This window comes from Dermacentor albipictus, chromosome 4 (assembly GCF_038994185.2).
Source record: "Dermacentor albipictus isolate Rhodes 1998 colony chromosome 4, USDA_Dalb.pri_finalv2, whole genome shotgun sequence".
Lineage (NCBI taxonomy): Eukaryota > Metazoa > Arthropoda > Arachnida > Ixodida > Ixodidae > Dermacentor > Dermacentor albipictus.
The window spans coordinates 2,766,913-2,789,733 of record NC_091824.1 but is presented as its reverse complement, the minus strand read 5'-3'; the positions used below and the strand labels follow the sequence as shown (position 1 = coordinate 2,789,733).

The 22,821-nt window shown below is 42.9% G+C and overlaps 1 protein-coding gene across 6 annotated transcripts in view; it reads right to left on the bottom strand.

Moving 5' to 3' along the window:
- Window positions 1-22,821, bottom strand: part of LOC139059016 (nuclear factor related to kappa-B-binding protein) — a 617,245-nt gene that overhangs the window by 551,433 nt on the left and 42,991 nt on the right. For all 6 annotated transcript variants that reach the window (XM_070536798.1, XM_070536799.1, XM_070536801.1 and 3 more), the window contains one exon: window positions 10,579-10,646. In XM_070536798.1, the coding sequence (XP_070392899.1) occupies window positions 10,579-10,646 (68 nt within the window). The remainder of the gene's footprint in view (window positions 1-10,578; window positions 10,647-22,821) is intronic.

The window sequence follows — 22,821 nt, the reverse complement described above, 5'->3', positions numbered from 1 at the left end:
TTCGCACAAGTAAAATATAGTCTACGACCTACTGTACTTGATCCAAACTGGAAGACCTTCTTTTGTAAAGATAGAACTGGCTGTCAGCCAGAATTACCTACTTCATGGCCATTGAATTTTCTAAACAGCAGCAAGTTCTCATTCTCAAAAAACTAACATAAAGGGAATCTGGGGAGCAATCACAATAAGGAGCTAGCAGGGTGGTACTTATGTATGGTGGTCAACAGCTGATGCGGAACTAGAGGTGCACATGAAAAACCTGGCTAATCCAGTCAGCCACAAAGTGCTTTTTTTTTAGTTCAAAGGCCCCAAAAGTCTCAAAGGCCCCAGCAAAGGAGTTTTACATGGAGGGGTTTTATGCGAGAGCTGGAGTCTGGCCCAAACTCCAGTTAAACTGCACTTTTGGTTGTGGCCAACGCTACTTTGGAAAGGATCTCGCTTTGATTTTACAGGTCCGATATGAAGCAGAGCCTCTCCCCCATAGCAAATGCAGATAATCATTTTCAGAGCTAAAGCTCGATCAGAGACCACCATTTGAGGCAATTAGACTCTAGGTCGAAGTAACAGCACGTAAGGTGGGATGTGGCTTTCGCATCGCGAAAAATGACCGAAAAATCTATTTTTCGAAAATCACATTTTCAGTTTTTATAACCCTTTCTGTACCTGATTCCAAAATATCTTCCCTGAAAACCGCTTATAAGTGCTTTTAAAAAAATGTATCAGCCACAGCGACGAGAAGTTTTGCGGAAATCGCAAAAAGACGGTGTTTTTCAAGCCACGATATCTCTGTAACAGCGCAACCGAGCGCTGCCATCTTGGTCACAACAGAAAGAGCATTTCTTCAGCTTCAAATCTGGTGCCTTCCTGGCTTCCTCTGAGCGAAAAGAAACGCAGAAAAAGCTAAAGTTTCGAGGTCTCGCGGGGGTTCCTGATTGGAGGCGCGCGCCGCGTGTCAGCGGCGCGCGGCCCCGTTGGTCTCTGGAGCGGTTGCCCCTAGCAATGGCGGGCAAAGTGCCGCACGTCATCTGCTCTTCCCGCAGCTACGTTCTCTATCGCCCGTATCAAGAGCCTCTCCATAGTTTCGGTAGCGGCTCTGAAGCTCCATGGCATAGTTTCGCGCTAGGTCTTGGCTGTGATCACGGATCGGCGACGGCGCAAGAAGAAATACAAAACTTCGCATAAATTTGGCAGCCGTAAGCGTTGTCAACAGTAAAGTAAAGCGTTGTCAACAGCTTCCAGTTCCAATTCTGCTGATGTTCAGTGCGGCGCGGACATCGTGGACACACAGCAGCAGTTCCCTCAATGTATGGATGCCTCGGACTCGCAACCAAGCACCTTGCGCGCCGACGACTCGGACCCGCAACCAAGCACTTCACGCGCCGACGACTCGGACCCACGACCAAGCACCTCGCGGGTGGATGAAACGCAGTCGAGATTCGGCAGTACAATTCAGGCTCACTTTGAACCGCACTACATATCGATAGAAGCTTCTCATGGGCGAGCCGAGACAGTGCAAACATGACTCGGTTCTGTTTCGGCAACCAAGAGAAAAATGAAGCTCACAGGTGAGAGAGGAAGTTGTGCCAATGTGGAGCTGGCGGATGAGTTTTTGGTGGTGCAGGTCACAGCATTGAATGCTTTGTACAAGAATGCGTTGTGCCAAGAATGCTCTCAGCCGGGACTGACTGTTCATTTGGGAACAAGGCATGGATTGGCTGCACGAATGCTACTGACCTGCAATGCCTGCGGCATTGTTGCAAGTGAATGGTCATCGCCGCGAGTAGAGGGTGGTAAGGCTTTTGACGTGAATATGCGTGCAATGCAAGCAATTAAAACCACTGGCAGCGGTCCAACTGCACTGACTGACTTTTGGTCAGTAATGAACGTTTCACACCGAGGCTTGCACCATAAGACATTCCAAAGATATCTGAAATCAAAATTCAGGCCTGCTGGTGAGATGGCTGCGGCAAGTCTCTTTTCTGATGCTGTGGCAGCCGTGCATCCCATATTGGTGTGGCCACAATAATTGAATTTTTCACTGGTCTGGTGCTTGACTGCGTTGCGCTCTCGAATAGATGCCATGGATGCATGCTTGGGCCGAAAGAAAACAATGAAGGCTACAGTGAATGGAAAGAGAATCTCATGTGCCAAAAGAACACCGTTGCAAACTCAAGCCGAATGGAGGTCGAGGCAGCGTTGATCTTGTTCAGAAGGCCACTGGAAAGGAATGACTTCCGCTACACATCTATTGTTTGTGATGGGGATAGCCGTACTTTCCAGGCCCTTTGTGAAGACAAGGCTTATGGCTTCATTACATTCACCAAAGAGGACTGTATCAATCAAGTGAAAAAGAGGGTGGGTACAGCCCTGCGAACACTTGTTTCAAAAAGCAGAGGTAAACCAATTGAAGGGAAGGATGGCCTGTTCAGGGTGATGGCCCCGGGGCGTTCAGGTTGATAGTTTCTGAGAGGGACATGTGGCAGAAATCTGTCGCCATGTACCTTCAAGAAAAACTAAACTTGTTAGACATCAGTGACCCTTTCCTGACAAAGAGTTCTGAGGAGGTTTTAAATTTTGTAAGAGCTCATGAAAATCAACGTTTAAAGGCCTTCTCTGCCGATGTTAAAGACCTTTATTATTCTCTGCCACAATCAGAATTATATTAACCTGTATTGACAGTTGCATAGATACATATGGTGCCGTTAGGTTTAGCACGGAAGCAGGTACATCCATTGACAATTTTTTAGAATTACTTAGGTTTTATTTGTCATCTACGTTTATTGTGAACAAAGGTACCCTGTATCTGCAGAAACAAGGAGTGTGTATAGGTTCTTGCCTAGCACCAGTGCTAAGTAATCTCTTTTTAGCCAAACTTGACAGAGACCTGTCACAGCGCCTTCACGAATCTAAGGTTGTAAAAGTTTTTAGATATGTTGACGACTTTTTAGTTCTAATTGACTGTTCATCTGCTTGTTTTACTAATGAATGTGCTCCTGTTTTTACCACTATTCGTGACTGTCTAAATCCACTAGAAGTGACCTTTGAAATGCCATGTGACGGGAGGATTAGATTCCTTGACATTAAGTTTGTGCTCACCGATAACGAAACCTGCTGGTGTTACGAACCTAGGGCAAGTAAGCGACTTTTACCATTTCATTCCGCGCATACAAAGCTTGTGAAGAGGGAAATCGCGAAGATGTGTTTCAGCGAAGCACTGAAAAAAAAAAATCATGCCAACACCTAATGTACGATAGCTTCGAACGGCAAGCCTCGCGTTTAAGCTGCGCTGGTTACCCGAGCCACGTGCTTGTGTCAGTCGCAGAAGGACTGCTTAAGAAGGCGCAGCAAAGCAGTTCGGAGCAGGTGCACGTGTCGAGCACTGACATGAACAAAGGAAAGGTTGCCGTCATCCCCTACATACACGGATTCTCCCATAGAATAAAGAAGATTGCTGGAAGGAGCGGCATTAACGTTGTGTTTTTGGCACATAATAAATTGGCCAGACTCTGTAAAAACACAAGGCCGGAAAGAAACCCACGTCGCGCATGCAAAAAAGAACATAAAAACAAATTCGTTGATTGCATCGTCGGTGTGGTATACCATATTCCTCTCAGCGGTGGACAATCCTACGTCGGTCAAACAGGTAGATGCATAAATGACAGGCTACGAGAACATAATAACAAAGTTAACAACGTGGCCGCTGACGGCTTTCTTGCCATCCATTGCCAGAGATGCAAGTGCAAACCAAGATTTAAAGAAACAGTGATCATGAGTAGAAGCAGGTGTGACATGACGCGCTTGATAATAGAAGCCAGACACATATCAACATTCGGCGATGCATGCGTCAGTAAACCTTCCATTTCATTATCATCAAAAGAGCTGAATTATCTTTGTTCGTGTTGAACGTGTACATTGCTTTGAATATGTGAATCAAGAAAATGCCTACGTGTGGTTCCCAGTTTATATCTTTTGTTTATTTTTCCAAAAATGTTACACGTGGTGTATGACGGGTCGAGGGTGTATATATAGCGACGAGAACGAGAAATAAACCTGTTGTTGAAAGTAGCGCTGTGTGTGTCAGATGTGCCTTCTATTGTCCTTGTCAAGCTTGCGCTATAACAAAATAAGATATGCCGTACCAACAAGCCCCTATTGCTATCCTCACTGACCCAAGACCTAATCAAAAAGCTCACCAATTATTATGGCATGGCCATACGTAACAATAGTGAAGTAGATGATATGCAAAGGGCCATAATGGCAACCTTCTATCATATCACTTCAACAGATAAAGACCCTCTTCATGAGCTCTGCCCTCCAGGACCCCTGAGCTGGTGCAGACACCGGGCTGCAGAAGCTGAAGGTAAAGCTCTGCCAGAACACAAGTACAAATTGGCAACACATGTTTCAGCTGCGTTGCTGCCTGTGTATCAACGCCTCTCGGATCCTCAGCTACTCAGCCATTGCCAAGGCAAGAAGACTCAGAATGCAGCCGAGAGTCTCCACTCCGTCATTTGGTCAATTCTACCAAAAGAGCAAAATGCTTCATTGACTGCAGTGGAGACAGCTGTCAATGAGGCAGTCTGCAAGTACAACGCCGGAATGCTTCGTGCATACAGACAGTTTTGTGCTTCACTTGGCTTGAAGCCAGGAAAGCATTCCCTTCAAAGAACTGCAGAAAAGGATGCCCTACGAAAAAGAAAAGGCATCGAAACATCAGATAAAAGGCCACATGCCCAAGAAGCCCTGCTGTGCTAAGGACACCAAGGAATTATTTCGGAATTATTTTCGGAATAAAAGAAGAGAGCGACGAAACTGCTGAATCTCTTATCGCGAAGGTGAACGAGACGGTGTTTAAAGAAAAACTAGATGTTACTGTTAAAGGCATAGAGAGATGCCACAGGCTCGGAAGAAAGAGCAAGAATGGTCGCCCAATAATCATTAAGTTTTTAGACTACCGCGAAAAACATTCCATCCTAAAAGCTTGCTATAAGCTCAAGGGAAAGGAATTTTCGATCACGGAAGACTTTTCTTTCGCCGTTCGAAATATTAGAAAGAAGTTATGGGAAAGCTCTGCGGAAGAGAGATCGAACGGAGCTAGGGTCAAGCTTTTTTTTAACAAGCTGTGTGTAGATGGTATGATGTTTGCTTGGGACTCAGCGAACAATGCTCGCTACAAAATTTCGGAAAGAAAGAAATGACCACAAAGGGAAGATAGGAGGACATTAACAATAATTAGTATTCATTGTCGTAGCGTCGTGAACAAAGTCTCCCATCTGGAAGGTATGCTGTTAACGCATAATCCGGACATGGCTGTGCTAACAGAGACATGGTTAGATGAAGAAATATTTGATTCCGAATTTGTGCCAAGAAACTATAAAGTCTTTCGGAAAGACCGCGACAGAAGAGGTGGCGGAGTGGCTATACTGTTCAAAAGCACATTTCAGATTTTAAAACTGCCTGATGTTGCTACAGTTGAAGCTGTCTTCTGTAAAGTATATGCTAACAATTTCCGATATATCCTTGGTGCTATCTATAGGCCTCCCGGTTCCTCTGTCGCTGTCTTAGATGAAGTTAAGAAATACGTATCTTTATTGCTACACGAAACCAGACGATAAGTTAATTTTAGCTGGAGGTTTTAACTTACCAAACATAAACTGGGCTACTTTTTCTGTTCAATCTCCGCACGCTGTAGGAGATGCTCTGCTTGATATCATGTTTCATTTCGATCTCTTACAAATTGTGAAGAACCCTACTAGAATCCAACAAGATTTTTCATCAATACTGGATTTATTCTTGGTACGAGGCAATATCAAAGAAAAACTTTCATGCAATGTAGTGGCCGGTATTTCTGATCATCAAGCTGTAATCTTGGCAATAGAAGACATATTATTGGACCGAAAGGGTGATACTCGACACTTTCCGAATTTTGCCCGTGCTGACAGTGAATCGATTATTGATATTTTAGATTTTCATTATTATGGTTTTCTGCACAGCACTTGTAGCGTGGATGACCTGTGGCTTGTTTTCAAAAACATTGTTCGTGACTGCATTCAGCGTTTTGTACCAGTGATATGCAAGAAGTCAGACAAAAACAATCCCTGGATTACGCGAGAAACTTTGCAATTGCAGCGCAAGCTAAAGCGATTAAAGAAAAGAATAAAAAAATCAAGCTCAGCCTTTTAGAGGCAAAAATTCATGAAGTTTCAGAGAAATTAAAACAGTGCATTCTGGAAGATAAAGAAAAATACTACAATAAGCAACTTCCGGCTTTTATAAAAACTGCACCTGAAAAGTTTTGGCGGTCAATTGCACCAGTTTCTCGTTCTACCGATGCATTTATTATAAATGGACAACATGTAAGTGACAATGTCCAGGTTTCAGCAGCATTTAATAACACCTTTAAGAAAGTTTTCAAGAAAGATGACGGGCGTCTCCCACCCTTTAGCGTGTCCCTTCCTTCCATGCCTGATGTTATAATTTCTGAAGAGGGTGTTTTTAATCTATTGTTAAAACTGGATATTAAGAAATCACCTGGACCAGATGATATTCCAAATGCCTTCCTTAAACAGTATGCAGAGTGGTGTTCAAAGTATTTGTGCGTCCCATTCACTCAATCATTGAAAGAAGGTGTTCTACCGTGTGATTGGAAAACTGCTAGAATTAAGCCTTTGCACAAAAGTGGAGAGAAGACGTGTATTAAAAATTATCGCCCTATTTCATTAACTTCAACAACGTGCAAATTATTGGAACACATCATTCATAAGCATCTAACTAATTTCCTCGACGAGCATAATGTACTGGCAGCTGTTCAACACGGTTTCAGACGAGGGTATTCCACATGCACTCAGCTGGTCGAAACAATCCATGATTTTGCGACAGCAATCAACGAAGGAAAACAAACTGACGTTATCTTTATGGACTTTCGAAAAGCTTTCGATAAGGTTTCGCACAAGAAACTACTTCATAAAGTCAGTTTTATTATAAATAATAAACAGATATTAACATGGATACAATCGCACCTATCTGATCACCGTCAGTTTGTCGAACTGCATAAAACTTGCTCCAATTACGTTCCTGTCGATTCTGGTGTTCCCCAGGGATCCGTCCTCGGCCCCCTACTGTTTTTATTGTTTATTAATGATATTGTTAAAAACCTGTCAGTACGTGTTAGGTTATATGCGGACGACTGCGTGCTGTATGAGAAAATAAGTTCGACTGATGATCAAATTAGGCTGAATAATGATTTTGCAAAGATAGTTTCTTGGTGTGAGAAGTGGCAAATGTCAATTAACTTTGAAAAAAGCGTATTTATGAGAATAACACTTAAAAAGATCCCTCTTCTATATTACTACACTGCTAATAATAATTTTCTTCATGAAGTCACAGAATATAAGTATCTAGGTCTATGGATCTCTGATAATCTTTCTTGGACCAGGCATGTCGACTATGTTTCAGCAAACGCTCTCCGAAAGCTTTTTTTCTTACGACGCTCGCTTAAGCTAGCAACCTCTGGTACACGCCTCCTTGCCTACAACACTATTATTAAACCAATCTTAGAATATGCAGTAATTATTTGGGACCCTTTTACAAAGGTAAACATAAATAAACTTGAAAGAATCCAAAAGAAAGCAGTAAGGTTTATATATAACACTTACGGGCCAGCATCAGTCAGTGACCTCCTCAGAAAAAGTGGTTTACCCTCTATTCCTAACAGAAATCGCATATGTCGCTTAAAGTTTTTCTATCAATTAATTAATAATAATTTCAAAGTTGACACCTCCAATATCCTTATCTATTCCTCGGGGTACCAAACTAGAAATCGCCATTCTCTTTCTATAACACCATTAAATCCGCGAGTTAATTGTTTTAAATATTCCTTTTTTCCAAGGACCATCACTGATTGGAATAACCTCACGGATGATGTTGTCAGACAGACATCATTACATTCATTTCAAGAGCATTTGAATTGATTGTTATTAATTGACCTTGTCGCTGTATTCTCTTGTTGAATTTCTATGTGCAATTTTGTTCTCTTTGTGTCTGTAATTCTGTATCTTAACACAATGTTTCCCACCTGCTATGATCTTGTGTACAAGATCGCAGTATTCATAAATAAAAAATACAATCCTGGTGCATTTTAGAAGAGTGGAGGCAAGGCAAAACTTTGAAGGCCTTTTTCTCAAAACTGTGTTTTTGCCTTTCTGCTCAGTTTCCGCAGCTGATTTCTTTGTTACCGTTTAACCTATTCTGACTCTGTTTCTTTTTTTTTTTGTCTTGTTCCTTGGGCTACAGTGCAGGTTGTGACATTCTTGCTTTTAGGCCTTGATGTTTTATAAATTTATTAGGTGGCTAGTCGTTCACCCCGAAAGTGTGCTTGACATGAAGGTAACATAAAAAACGACACTCCAAAAAATTTGTGTTGAAAAAAAAAAAACAAGAATGTCACGACCTTCAGCATTCATTTAGCTATGCAGTCAGTACTTAAAGGGCCCCTGAAACGGTTCGGACAAATTTTGTAGAAGCGTAGGGTACAGATTAAGTAGAACATTCGCACCACAATTTAAGTGAAGCGTTACGTATTAATGGAGCAACAAGCGATTACAAGTTACCCTCCTCCCTAGCCATGCTCTTCCTCCTCAGCTCGTTCACCGAGCGGCCGGGGCTAAGCTCCGCCTTCACTGGTTCTGCGTCAGGATGCGATGTCACATTATCCACTTCCGGTTGTTTTGGAGCCCGCCCGCGAGAAACCTCTCCACTAGCTGCTTGGCCGTCGACTCCAAGCGAGAGTTATCGAAGCAGCGTGCGTTGCGATAATTCTGTCGTAGCACCGAACGTGTCTGGTATTCCGGTAATCGCACGCTACCTGAATATTTCGACGGAACGGTGGAGGCATAAACTCAAGCTGATGAAGGAACTTTAGCGTAGACGTACGTGAGCTGCCTGATTGGTCTCCACGGTTCAACCACCCGTTGGTGCAGAGCTTAACCAGCCAAAGAAAGAGCTCTAACCAAGTGTAAAACATTTTAAACATTTACAAAAACAATGTGTTAACGATTACACTCCTGCAAAAAATTTACACCAGCAGTAAAGAAGAATACATTTTGTTACTGCTACTGTGTGTGGTGGAGCTCTATGCCACCAGGTGGCTGCACCGTGCAGACCACAGTTGCGCTTCTGTTCATCACCTGAAACGACACGCAAGGGGACACGGCCAGGCCCTGTCCTCTTACGCTTGCGTTTACCCTAATATGCGAAACGCTATTGCGTTAGTAATCTTCCGGTGTAAAGTGACAGCCACAATCACACAAATCCTGGCGCCGATCGGATAGTGGCAGTCCGATGCGCTGCAGACAGACCGCTCGTCTACTGGCTTGCAGAGGGACACGATGTCGTAGCTTGACATATTGCCAGTCGCTACGTTTGCAGCCCACAATGCAACAAAGTCGAAGCATAGCGCTCGCGAAAAGACAAACCATCACTGACGGCGGAGCTCTCGTCAAAGACGAAGCATGTTGTAACACAAGCAGACGACAATTGCTGTGTGCCGAAAGTGCCTAAGTGTACTGAAAAATTGTTTTTGTGCATTCTCTTTATGTTATTTTCTTTTTATAAAAACAAATTAACTAACATTTCAACTATTACGAACATCATTTGTTTACCATAAAGTTGGAAAAATTGTCGATCACACGCCCTGGTCAGCCAATCGGATAGCTCGCCCCACTGGATTTCCGTCATATGGGTAGGGGCGGCTTAAAATTCCGCCGAGCAGTGTGCTGCGATCGGCAGCGATGTGCATTTTTAAAACCTTATAATAAATTCCACGCTTTACATGGAGCACTTAGATGTGTCAATTAATGATCAGAAGGACCTACTCGAACGACTCAGTATGTTTGTAGAAAATCGTCAAAATCGTTTCAGGGTCCCTTTAACAAGCCTTCTATCACGTTTTTTAAGTTCCCCAGCCAGGCTTTACACAAAGTTCAAGGTTGAAACAGTCCACTGAATCAAATTTAATAAAATGTTCTCAAGATATCACTCTGAAACTTTTATGGAAGCATCAGGGAGACATTCTAAAGATTTGTGCCAATTTTCATCAAAATCCATGAAGAAATAAGGAAGTTGATTTTCAAAGCCACGTCCCCCCTTAACAAGAGCCATGCAGGCCACAAGGCACAGTTATAAAATACGCAACTTTAATTGGAGTGGTCAGTAAGACTCAAATGTGGACCAAGCAAGTGGTGCAAGTTCCTCTTATTAACCCCCCTCATACCTGCCAGCTCAACCTTGTGGAATCAACAGGTCAGTTTGCCATGCGATCATGTGCACCGTGTTACTGACAGCCCAGGTCACCCACATGTGGAGGTTGCTGTCGCAGGCTACTGCGGTCACATTCATTAGTACACAGCAGTAGAATGGCCCGTGTGTACAAGGCACCTCGGCCACTGGTTGGATCGCATTCTACTTGGTTGTCATCTGGCAAGCTTTCACCTGTAGCCAATGGCAGCCCTGCTACAGCCACTTCTCTTATGCTGTGGGCTATAGACCATGCCATAAAGTTGAGCCACGAAAGTGACTCACCCCTAAGCCGCAGGAAGAAGCAGTGTATGGGATTGCCAAACTTGAAGTTGCACCCGCTGAACAGCCGCCTGCATCGAGACAAGAGCAGTGCATTAGTGAGTATACTTAAAATGGGTGGGAATATTCTCATCAGACTAAAGCAATGCTTAACAGTCTTGGAAAAGAACAGCAGTTTACGATAGGTAGCGACACACTGGAAGTGGTAAGGGAATACATCTACTTAGGACAGGTAGTGACTGCAGATCCGGATCATGAGACTGCAATAATCAGAAGAATAAGAATGGGCTGGGGTGTGTTTGGCAGGCATTCTCAGATCATGAACACCAGGTTGCCATTATCCCTCAAGAGAAAAGTGTATAACAGCTGTGTCTTACCAGTACTCACCTGCGGGGTAGAAACCTGGAGGCTTACGAAAAAGGTTCTACTCAAATTGAGGACGACGCAACGAGCTATGGAAAGAAGAATGAAGGGTGTAACGTTAAGGGATAAGAAGAGAGCAGATTGGGTGAGGGAACGCAAGTTAATGACATCTTAGTTGAAATCAAGAAAAAGAAATTGGCATAGGCAGGGCATCTAATGAGGAGGGAAGATAACAGATGGTCATTAAGGGTTATGGACTGAATTCCAAGAGAAGGGAAGCACAGCAGGGGGCAGCAGAAAGTTAGGTGGGCAGATGAGATTAAGAAGTTTGCAGGGACAACATGGCCACAATTAGCACATGACCGGGGTAGTTGGAGAAGTATGGGAGAGGCCTTTGCCCTGGAGTGGGCGTAGCCAGGCTGATGATGATGATTCTCATCAGCAGCAACATAGCATAACATAGAACCAAGCAAAGCCTGAAGCCACAGTGCTAAACAGGGTGTCTACTAAGCTGAATAGGTGTACAGTAGCGTGATTAAAAGGCAGGAGAATAGAAGACACACAGGGAAACACACAGCACTGTGCGTGTCCCTGCATGTCTTCTTTTGTCCTATCATTTAATCATGCTAGCATACACCTATTCAAGATGCGTTACCAACAAGCTCACATTGCAAACCAAAGCTGACATTTTCGAATTCCCCGAGTTTATCAGGTTTTCCCTGAGTGCCTTTGCAAAACTGCCTGAGTGATACAATGACACAGACGGGCTGACACCATGCCGCCCTGATGCTGTGGCTCTCTAGTAAGCATGTTAATTTAACAGGGATAAGCGGGCTAGTTGGTGGTCGTTATTGAAATGCATCATGTAACCGCACAAAAACAAGGGACAAAGAAGGAACACACAGGAGAGTTTACTCCGGGAAATCTCACATTTACACAAGTATCGTAATCACACTTGCTAATCATCAGACAGCCATCACGTGACTTGTGGCAATAGCTACATAGGGCAGACGGGACGGTGCCTAAATGTCAGACTGCAGGAGCACCGCGCAGGAGTAGAAGGATTGGCGGGGGTGGCAAACTGGCTGACCATTGTCGCCACTGTCGTAATTGCACGCCCAGGTTCCGCGACACTAAAGTCTTGAAGATGTTTGCGTCACAACTGAGCCGAGAAATCTTTGAAGCTTACTGTATAAAAATGTAATCTGGTAGCTGCGTTAACAGCTCTTCAGTGTTATTGAGCGATAAAGAGTTAGAATATTTACAAGCAAATTTGCGGCACTCACGCCCGCATGCCAACGTCACGTGATGGCTGTCTGATGATTAGCAAGTGTGATTACGATACTTGTATAAATGTGAGATTTCCCGGAGTAAACCTTAGTTGAAGTTCAGTGCCTGTCCTGTGTGTTCCTTCTTTGTCCCTTGTTTTTGTGCGGTTACATGATGCATTCCAATAAGCATGTTAAAAAAAAAACAACTTAGACCAGTTTGAAAAGTAAGTAGTGGTGTTCATTTTATTCGAAAAGAAAACAGAAGGGAAGGCTCAGTAAAATGCATAGCGAATAAAATATTTTCGAAAAACAAGGTAAAAGCCATTCCAAATCGCGTTGAACTTTGTCAAAGACGAATAAAAATGACATACATACAGCAGCAGATATTTTCAAATATGAGCTATTTCTATCAACTGATAGCAAGCTCATTGGTATGAGGCCCAAATTTTGTAACAAATGAGGTTCTCTTGCAACAGCCGGTAAGTCAACCTCAACTGTCCTGACATACTCTCCGCCCACGCACAACGCTTCAGTGTGTTGTTTCATTGCTTTAAGAGTTTATTTCGGTTTGGATGAGGAAAAGCTGCATCTCGATGTCAACCAACACTATGTTTTATGAGCTCAAGCTCTTTCAAAGAAGTGCAGCAACTTTATTTCCCGTTCATTCCTCAATGTGTAGATCCTTAGAGTTCCTGTCCTACTTCCACCGCGCATTCTCTTGGTCAGTTGTACAGTAAACGTCAGATTTTTCGGACTCCACAGGGGCGGCAAGAATGTCTGAAAAATTGGACAGTTCAAAAAAATGAATGCACATCTTTTACTGCACTTACAGGTTCAAATCGCCACAGGCACATCTGAATGAGCTGTGAAGGCCTGCCAGGCATTTTGGTGCTCGCACTGCAGTGGCATAGCCAGAAATTTATTTTGGGGGAGGGGGGTTCCGCCGACAACTACCACCCCTCCCCTTTAGCCCACATGCAGCTACAGCAGGATGGCCCCGGTAAACAGGTGCTATTGCTATGGCATGGCCCGCCATCATTTTAGGCTAAGGGAGAATCGACACAAAAACAATCAAATCTCAATAATTGAAACTCAGAGGGGCCCGAAAATTTGTTTGAATTAAAAGAAGTTCGAATTAAATGAAGGTAATTTAATGGAGGACTCACCTGCAGCGGCGTATGTTCACTGAGCTAACACACGACTAGGAAGTTCTAGACGATTTATTCACGCGTAATTAGAAATAGCATTCAGTTATTAAGCCTGTTTCACATGATGCGATTTTGCCACACAGGAAGTGCGATTTCTGTCGTTTTCGACGAAAATCGCAGGCGCAGTGCCGACCCCCCGATTTTCAGCTGCGACCAACCGGTCCCGGTGACATGCTACGCAGGTAATTAAGTGCATTTTCACTTTTGCTTCGTACACCTCTGCGAGTTGCCACGAGACGACATGACCTTTAGGGGTCTTCACATTTTCTTTTGTTAAATAGCACACAAAAATCGTACGTACGGAGCAGCCTAAATAATTTCAACCTCGGCAAGGGCAAATGACAAGACAGCAAGGTACCCGAAGTTTCAATGTTGTGCTGAACCTGGTACCGTTCAGTTGTATTTACTTGTCGGTTTTCAAGTGTGAATTTCCCTATGCATCTTGGAAGGTTAAGATACCTCACTTACTTATTAAATTTGAGAGAGCAAATGTGCAGGCTATCGTAATGAATTTTCAACGATAGCACTAACTCTGTGGGTTGAATAAACAGAGTCGTTAACTTATTTTTGAATATGTCATGCACATTAAGTTACATCTCTGGAGAATATTTTTCCTTGCACTAAAACCAATAAATATTGAATATGTTGCGGACTTTGTATCCTTACTGCAGCTGTATAAACATTTCCTCTGAATGGTAATTAGCTCTACAGTTAGTAAAATTAAGTGAATTATTCGCTTGATAGTGACACAGTGACACAGTGACACGCACAGTGACAATGTACCGTCATGCAAAACTCATGCAACAATGCGAAAAGCAGGCAAAGAGCCTGTTCTTGTGGAGATGAAACAGTAGAAGACGACACGTTAAAGAAAAGTTAATCAAAACTGTGCAGTGAAGTCAGCCAGTTGCATCCCTTCCTGTGAATCTTTGAATTTTTTAAGTACAAACAGTTCTTGCATGTTCACAGCTGATCAAGTGTGCAGAAACATCCACGCCTTACGTGTTTCTAATAACATTTTCTAATAACTTTGTGATCACATATATTAGTGCGTAAACCCATGTAATGATGTCCACTGTGATTACTACCATTATAAGTAATGAAGTACCATGCTACATGCAAGAACTGGGAGTTTAAAAGAAATTTCTGCATTTCAACCATACGCAATATGCAGTTTATGCAATAAAGGGCCACAAACAGCTTTCTTGCTTTGACTCACTTATTTATTGCACTTTTTACCTATACACAGGCAAGAAAAAACACAAATCTGTCTTGTTCTTAAATTTATTCATCTGCCACTGTGGCTACGACATTCTGCTGCTAACACAAGGTGAGGGGTTGAGTTGCCAGCCACGGCAGTCGCCTTTCGATGGGAGTCACAAGTAAAAAAAAAACTCTTGCACTTAGATTTAGTTCATCCTTTATTGAACCCAAAGGCCATTGCATAAAAAGGGCATGCATATGCAAAATCTAACAAGCAATTCCAACATCAACCGAAAGCAAAGGGCAAAATTGGAAAACAAGCATTTTTTCTGATACTTCGAATGTGTAAACATTTGTTGCATGAATATGTATTGTTCAACAGCACTGCACAAATAAGCATGATCAGTATCTCAGTAATCTATCAGGTAGCTGATTCTACAGATGTATAAATGTCAAAATACATTATAGCTTGTACTAAACCATGCACACAGCACAAGGAAAACCTTTTTCAAGAGTTGTCCCTTCTGGCAGATATGAGTGGGCCATAAGCAGCAGAAACATTATTACAGGGCATTGTGTAATACCACTTATGAAAGAACGAAGAGAGTGAAGAGGCTTTAAACAGCAGTACCTCATGCTACTCTAATAAGAGGAAAGATGAGCAAGAAAATTTCTGGTAGAGCACTTAAGTTCAACAGTAACATTTTGAAAGACAGAAAATTCCAGGTAAGAGTCGGAGGTACATTTGGCCCAGCCACACCTACAACACAGGCGTACTACATGAAGTACTACAGTCTATGGGAAAGCTATATTATACAGAAATCAAGAATGATGCAACCAGCTCTCGACAACACTGCAGACTTTCTTGGCCAGTCTGGCCTCTCGCTTTCTGTTAAGTCGACGTAGGAAAAAAGACGAGTCAAGAACTACCCCAGATTTTTTATTTATTTGAACCTCAAGGGTCCCTGGCGGGACATTACATTGCAACATTGTACTCCACATAGCTGGACAAATAAATCCGTAAGTCAACATCCACAAATCCTCAGCTAGTGTAAAACCATAATGGCAGAGCCAACACGTGGGTGAAACAATTATGCCATGCCTGGACACAAATTCTACACCTGGTGAAAGGAATAATCTCGAAATCATGAGGGGTGGACGAGCGGGTGCTATGGAAAATTGCAGATGCTGTGCTTGTGTCCAAGGTATTGTGCGGTATGAATTACCAGCAGCACACAAAGAAGACAACTCATTGAAAATAGGCAACGGTTAACAACAGGTCTTTCCAACTCTACCATGCTTGAAGACCTCTATGAGAAAGAGCAAACAGACAAGCACCTAGACAGAGTAGAGTTGCAGCCTGCAGAACAAGTTCTTTGCCTCAAGAGCTCAGAACCTGGTCCCAAGATACTATGACAGCTAGCATATGAGATGCAAAGACCCCTCCCTTCAGAAACACAACCTCAGGAGCACTTCAACTTGAAACACAACAGGCCCATACCGCGCAATATGAGATTAAACAATTAGGCCAGGAGACTATATGCAACTGCCAAACATACAGAGGAGGTTGCTAATCATGAAGATGCAAGCAAACATCAGGCACATATAGTACACTGATGTGGCAATAGCAGTGTAACAGTAGTACAACACCACATAAGATTAAACCAGATACAAGTGAGTACCATTCCAGTTCATCCGACACCTAAAAAAGCTCAACTGAAAGCAATCAAAGAAGCCTTTATAGAGCAAATTTACAGACTACAACACCCTGCACACCTGCATGGATTCACCAGAAACTGTCTAGGCCTGCACATCCCACAAGGTTGTCAGGAAAATCAGGAGATTGACAAGCGACTTCCAAGCACATGGCCAAAAATTAAATTACAGGACATAGCCATGCAGATATTCCAGGACACAAGCAGGCTTATGATCCCGACATAAGAACTGAAAACTGGACAAGTTAGTGTGTATTCATTATTAATTAAAGCGCGACAGATATACAAGGGACAAGAATGAAGTGCTCTGCATGTTCACTTTGTTCTTGTCAATTGTATTTCTGTTGCACTATGGTTAATGAATTCATGAGGCTGCACAGGAGACAAACAATACACCCACCCAAGGCGCCAATTTCACATCCAAATCTATGCGCGCATGCACACACACACACACAAGCAGTATCAACAGTATGACACTAAAGATGGATGAGAGCTAACTTCCAACTAAAGAAAAAATAGGTGAGGCATGCAGACAGAACACAAGAGCAGAGAATTTGACAACACGAATGCCGACTATCAACTGAAGGGAGCACTGAGGCGAAAAAAGAAAGAAGACACAAAACTCATCTGGGCAAGCTCTGGAATGGCATCACCACGTGTCAGTTGGGTACATGTTCCGGTCCACGTGAGAGATAACTGTTAAGGGACTTAATCTCTTCCTTATGTAAAGTAACCGAAGGCTGACTCACGCATGCACTTCCACCATTATAGATATGCCATGCCTCTACCATAAGACATGTATCTTCATTCTTATGCCTGTACAATATCACACATTTATCTAACTCTGGCGTGCACTTACAATTTTGGCAGTGTAAAGAAAGACTAGACGGCAATCCACCGGTTAATGACCTTTTATGTTCCATTTGCCTCTGGTTGATACACCACCCTGTTTGCCCTATTTAGAACTCGCCACAGCTAAGGGGAATTTTATAAGCCACCCCCATACGACAGTCAGTAAATCTGTTGTTCTTATTGTGCTTCACTGGACAAATATCTGTTCTTTTTACCTGCTCCTTTTTCCTCTGCACGGCAGGGCATATCTTACCTTGGTTATTGGGAGCAGTGAAAGCAACATTAACATCATATCTACTTGCAACTTTTATAAGCCTGTGCGACACTGAATGAATGTACAGAATAGCCACTACCCTTTTTTTTTTGCTATTACTGCTTTCTGTAATCACGTCCGTCCTCCTTGAAACTGACTTCTTTAGGCGTTCAGCCACACTGGCCACTGCTACACTAGGATAAGCTGCTTCTAATAGGCGCAGGACCTGCGCATTAAAATGTGCTCATTTTGTGCATGCGGGATCGGGTGAGAGAAGACTTAAGGCACAACATGGCAATTCCGTTTTTTACTACTTTGGAATGCTTGGAAAGAAAGTTTAACAACGGCTTCGAAGATCTTGAAGAGTGCTGCCAACAAACGTGATTTTGTTCGAAGACCAAGGAAATGTCTAGAAATTGAATTACGCGTCGCTGAGGAAATTCCCTGGTGAACTTTAATCCTCCTCCATAAAGTTTATATTGCTCAATTACAGAGGTAGCAGCGTAATTGAAATCTTCTCTATTGCAGAAAATCAGGTAATCATCAACGTAACGAAATATCTACACTACACTAAGTTATACTAGTGTAGCAGTGGCCAGTGTGGCTGAACGCCTAAATAAGTCGGTTTTGAGGGGGACAGACGTGATTACATAAAGCAATAATAGCAAAAAAAGGGTAGTGGCTATTCCGAACATTCTTTCAGTGTCGCACAGGCTTAAAAAAGCTGCAAGTAGATATGATGTTAATGTTGCTTTCACCGCTCCCAATAAGCTAGGTAAGATGTGCACTGCCGTGCAGAAAAGGAAGGAGCAGGTAAAAGGCAAAAAAAGAACAGATATTTGTCCAGTGAAGCACAATAAGAACAACAGTTTTACTGACTGTCGTATGGGTGTGGTTTATAAAACTCCCCGTAGCTGTGGCCAGTGCTAAGTAGGGCAAACGGGGTGGTGTATCAATCAGAGGCTAATGGAACATAAAAGGTCGTTAACCGGTGGATCGCCTTCTAATCTTTCCCTACATTGCCAAGATTGTAACTGCATGCCAAAGTTAGATGAATGCGCGATACTGTACATGAATAAGAATGAAGATACGCGTCTTATCGTAGAGGCATGTCATATTTATAATGGTGGAAGTGCGTGTGTGAGTCAGCCTTCGATTACTTTACATAAAGAAGAGATTAAGTCCCTTAACAGTTATCTCTCACGTAGACCGGCACATGTACCCAACTGACACGTGGTGATGCCATTCCAGAGCTTGCACAGATGAGTTTTGTGTCTTCTTTCTTTTTTCGCCTCAGTGCTCCCTTCAGTTGATAGTCTGTGTTCGTGTTGTCCACTTCTCTACTCTTGTGTCCTGTCTGCACGCCTCACCTCTTTGTTGCACAATGAATCCTTACCAACTAGCTCAGCGTTCTGTCGTTCCAACTAAGGTTCCTTGCCAAAACGTGGTGATTTATACAGTTTACCAGAAAAACAAAAGACAGCTTTGAAGGCTAGATAAACACTGGTGCTTCGTGCAACCAAACATAAATAAAGACGCTACAGAAAGAAAATACAGAAAAATTTTAAGTGCAGGATAGAAAGCATTACAATAGCCAATCAAGCATGCTAGCGCCTTTCAAGAAACACTGTTCTTATTCCAATAGACAGATTGGCACCTTGCTTATGCAAGCACATTCTTCCAGTTTTATGCCATCGGAAAAAAAAAAAAAGTTTCGTACTGTTCTTACTGCTTCACACTGTACCCTCTTGCAACATTGCAAAAATAAAAAATTATATAAGGTACACAGAAGCATCATAAGGGCCATTAAAATGACTTGTTGCAGTCTAAATAAATAAAGAATTGCCTGGCTACAAACAGGACCAGAGAACACATAGGACAAACAAGAAAACCGAGATGATCTAACAACGGAAAGTTTAATGTACACGCCGAGTAAATGCTGGCTGACAAGTAATAAACCGAGCATACACAAAAAATTAATGTGTGTTTCCTGATGGGAGATGCATCCATTTTTAATGGAGACCATGCTGACAAGATTCTCCCAGCGTTTTTAGATCTACAGCTTCATAATTTCTCTAGGCAGCAGATCAGCACAGAATGCTAGCTTCTTCCTCAACAATGCATGTTCAGATGTCGAGAGTGCATTGTAGAGAAAGAAACTAGCATTCTCTGGAGATCGACTTCTCAGAGAAATTATGGAAGCTGTAGATGCAAAGACACTGGGAGAATCTTGTGTCAGCATGGCCTGTGTTACACTTTCAGAGATGGATGAGTTTTCTGTTGGGATCTGTATAGACACACACCTGTTTTGACGTAGTAGTTCTGCGGCAACCCGCAAGGAGGAGAGAAGTAACACCTGTTTTTGCTTCACCTTTTTGTGTAACTTCAATTTATTGCTTATCAGCCAGCATTTACTCGGCATGTTCAATAAACTTTTTGTTAGTGCGTCTTATGATCGTCTTGGTCTCTAGCAGAAAGGTGTTCATTCTTTTTACAGCAAAGCTGTTTATGCCTAGGTGAAACACTCGTAGCCTGATCACAGAAACCCTAATGCAGGGGTATGAACCATTGTTTAGGGGGTTATGAGCCATTGCATTCGTCTTACGTGACGGACAGACAAATTTCTCGTTGGGTAGGCATAGAAATGTTTATGCATTTAAAACATATGCATTTATGTATGTATTATTGCAGGGAAGGGACACAGAGGGGGACAGGGTTAAGACAAGATCATGATGACATAATTATCTCGCAGCAAAGGTGTGGCGGACCAATGGCTACACCAATAGTGAGGTCATTTCTCTTTTGCAGCAGAGCGCACATGCAGCAGTCTCTCTCTGTCTTTGCAATAGGTTCAAAAATGTGTCCCTGTATTTCACTAAATGAAATATGCAGCCCCGGTGTGTCACTTAGTAACTACAGTGCATAGCCAAGTCATAAATACTATGATTAACGCATTACAAAACACAAATGCACAACATAATTCAGAAAGACATTGATGGACCCATTGGATTAACACAATGAACCCCTCATTGCACTCCCTATGATGGTGATTGTGTGAAGCACAATGTGTGGCATTTCCAATAAACAATGTGATAAACCCAAGCCAATCGAGTGCGTAACCTCATAAAGAAACACAGACATAACCAATAATTCAGAACTGTCAGAATTAATGCAGTGATAAATACCGGGGCTGCATATTTCAGCTTCTCTCATTTACCATCTGTACAGGGTGCATGGGTGGTAATTTTTTCTGCTATTGTTTGTTAAGTATTGTGTAATGTTGTGTCAGTAAAACATGTTGTTGGGCTAGTTGGTGCATTGTATTGGTGCTGCTTTTTGTTTTTGTTGGTTTCTTTTTTAAATGTTGTGCCGTTCTTCCTTTTGTAACTGCTTTTTAATTCCCCCTCACTTAATACTCAAACCTTGCAGCCTGCGAGGTATATAAATGAATAGGTAAATAAGTACATGTCATTCATTCATCTACACAAAAACTGCACCATCATTTCTTCAACAAACGTCACTGTGCTGATGTCTCGCACTGTGCATCTACATCACCTGCCGTTTGCATTTTGGTATAGTTTGTGAACAGTGTACTGCATAAACATCACATAGCATTAAGGCTGTGACCTATTTGCATAAAACAGGCTAACTGTAAGCGGTTAGCCTGCTGAGAGTGGTTAGCCAAGAGACACAGGACAACAAAGTGGACGAGAAGCACGTCTTTTAGAATGCTATAATACTACGTACAGGTATCTACAAAAGTGATGGCAACTGCTCAACAAATTTGATGCGTCGACTTTTGCACCTTTAGAAATGTTCAGAGAGGACTCCCATATATATATTCGCAGCACACGCACCGTGATGGACAAACCAGGCTAGCACTAAGGTTGAATTTCACAACACAATTTTTATTCCACGTTAAGTAATCACAAAGATAATTTGCGGCTTCGTTCAGGGGCAGACGTGGGCTTTTGGGTTGGTGGTTGTTGTAGTGCAAGGATCTTGTAGGGCTGACACGACAACTTCGTGGCAGCCGAATTCCAAATACTGCATATGCCAGTGAGGGTCGTTACATGAAATTGTTAATAGGTCATCTTGTAGATGGTTGTAGCGCAGGCAGAATGAAACGGTCATAGAAGGCAGATGAGACAACACACAGCATGGAACCACAGCTGCGAACAGCTGTTTACATACCCATGCCACACTGAACTTAAGAAACCACCGTTGCGCCCTCCAAAACAAATTTTAACTTCAACAGGTTTCTGAATTGCAAAACAAGCATATTATTTATGTCTAATAAAGAAAAGTCAACAATACTGTAATGCAAACATTATTCATTACAATAAACTAACTATGCATCGTGTGCCACGAAACCTGGCAGTAAGCAACCCTGGGTGTCGCACTAGTCGCGTTGTTGAAATCGCAATCATGTGAAATGGGCCCTCTAAAAATCGCATTGCGACGCGTGTGACTGCACCGATTTTTGTCGTTCCAGTTGAGGCACGCGAAACAGCCTTTAGGCGTATCAGTGCTCGTATTGTCACAGGAGATGGCGGGTGTACGTGTGTATAATTAAAGGAAACATACCATGTTCCGTGACAATTGCCCCTTCAAACTTTCGGTATGCTTCACCGCGTAAGACTGCTGTATTGGCGCGAAGTTGACTTTCGGGAACCGGCATTATGCAACGTGCCATGCTTTCCGCACTCCGAAGCCATTGGCGAGGATTACAAAGGCGTAGTCGGCGCCATTGCCAACAGCGGCGCATAAACTGCTTCAATGAAAAACACGGCATCGAACAGCAAGAAGCTTTGTAGCGAATGTCGAAACAGCTAGGCAATGTGGCTGCGGTTGCCAGCAGATCTGCATGCGAGAGCGCGATAATCGAATGGCGGTGGTGGTGGCTTCGATTGACGCCGTTTCGGACCTGCGTTCATGGCAAAAAGACTGGGAAGTGAGACGGCAAAGGTTTTTAGCGTCCGAAATTTTAGACGTTCTTTACGTTGACTCTACGGTGTACAGACGACACTAACAAAAGTCACTAACCCGTCACTAACAGAAGTAATTGGTGATGCGCGCCTGCACACGTCTGCGCACAAATTTCGGCCGCAGTATTTTTTTTTTCGCGTGCAGCATTGAGGAGTCTCCTAAGCTCTTCCTCCTCCATGGCAGGGTTAGAGGAATGCTGGGTGGAGGTGCCGCCGCATGATTTGGCGCACTGCTGAGAGCATTGTCAGAGCACAGTATGTTTGAATTAACTCTCCCAAATTCTTGCATGTTCGAATTACCGGGTCACAACTTCAGTTCAAATAAACCGAATGTTCGAATTAATGAGATTAGACTGTACATTGTGAATTTTTTTCCTCTGACCATTTTCCCCT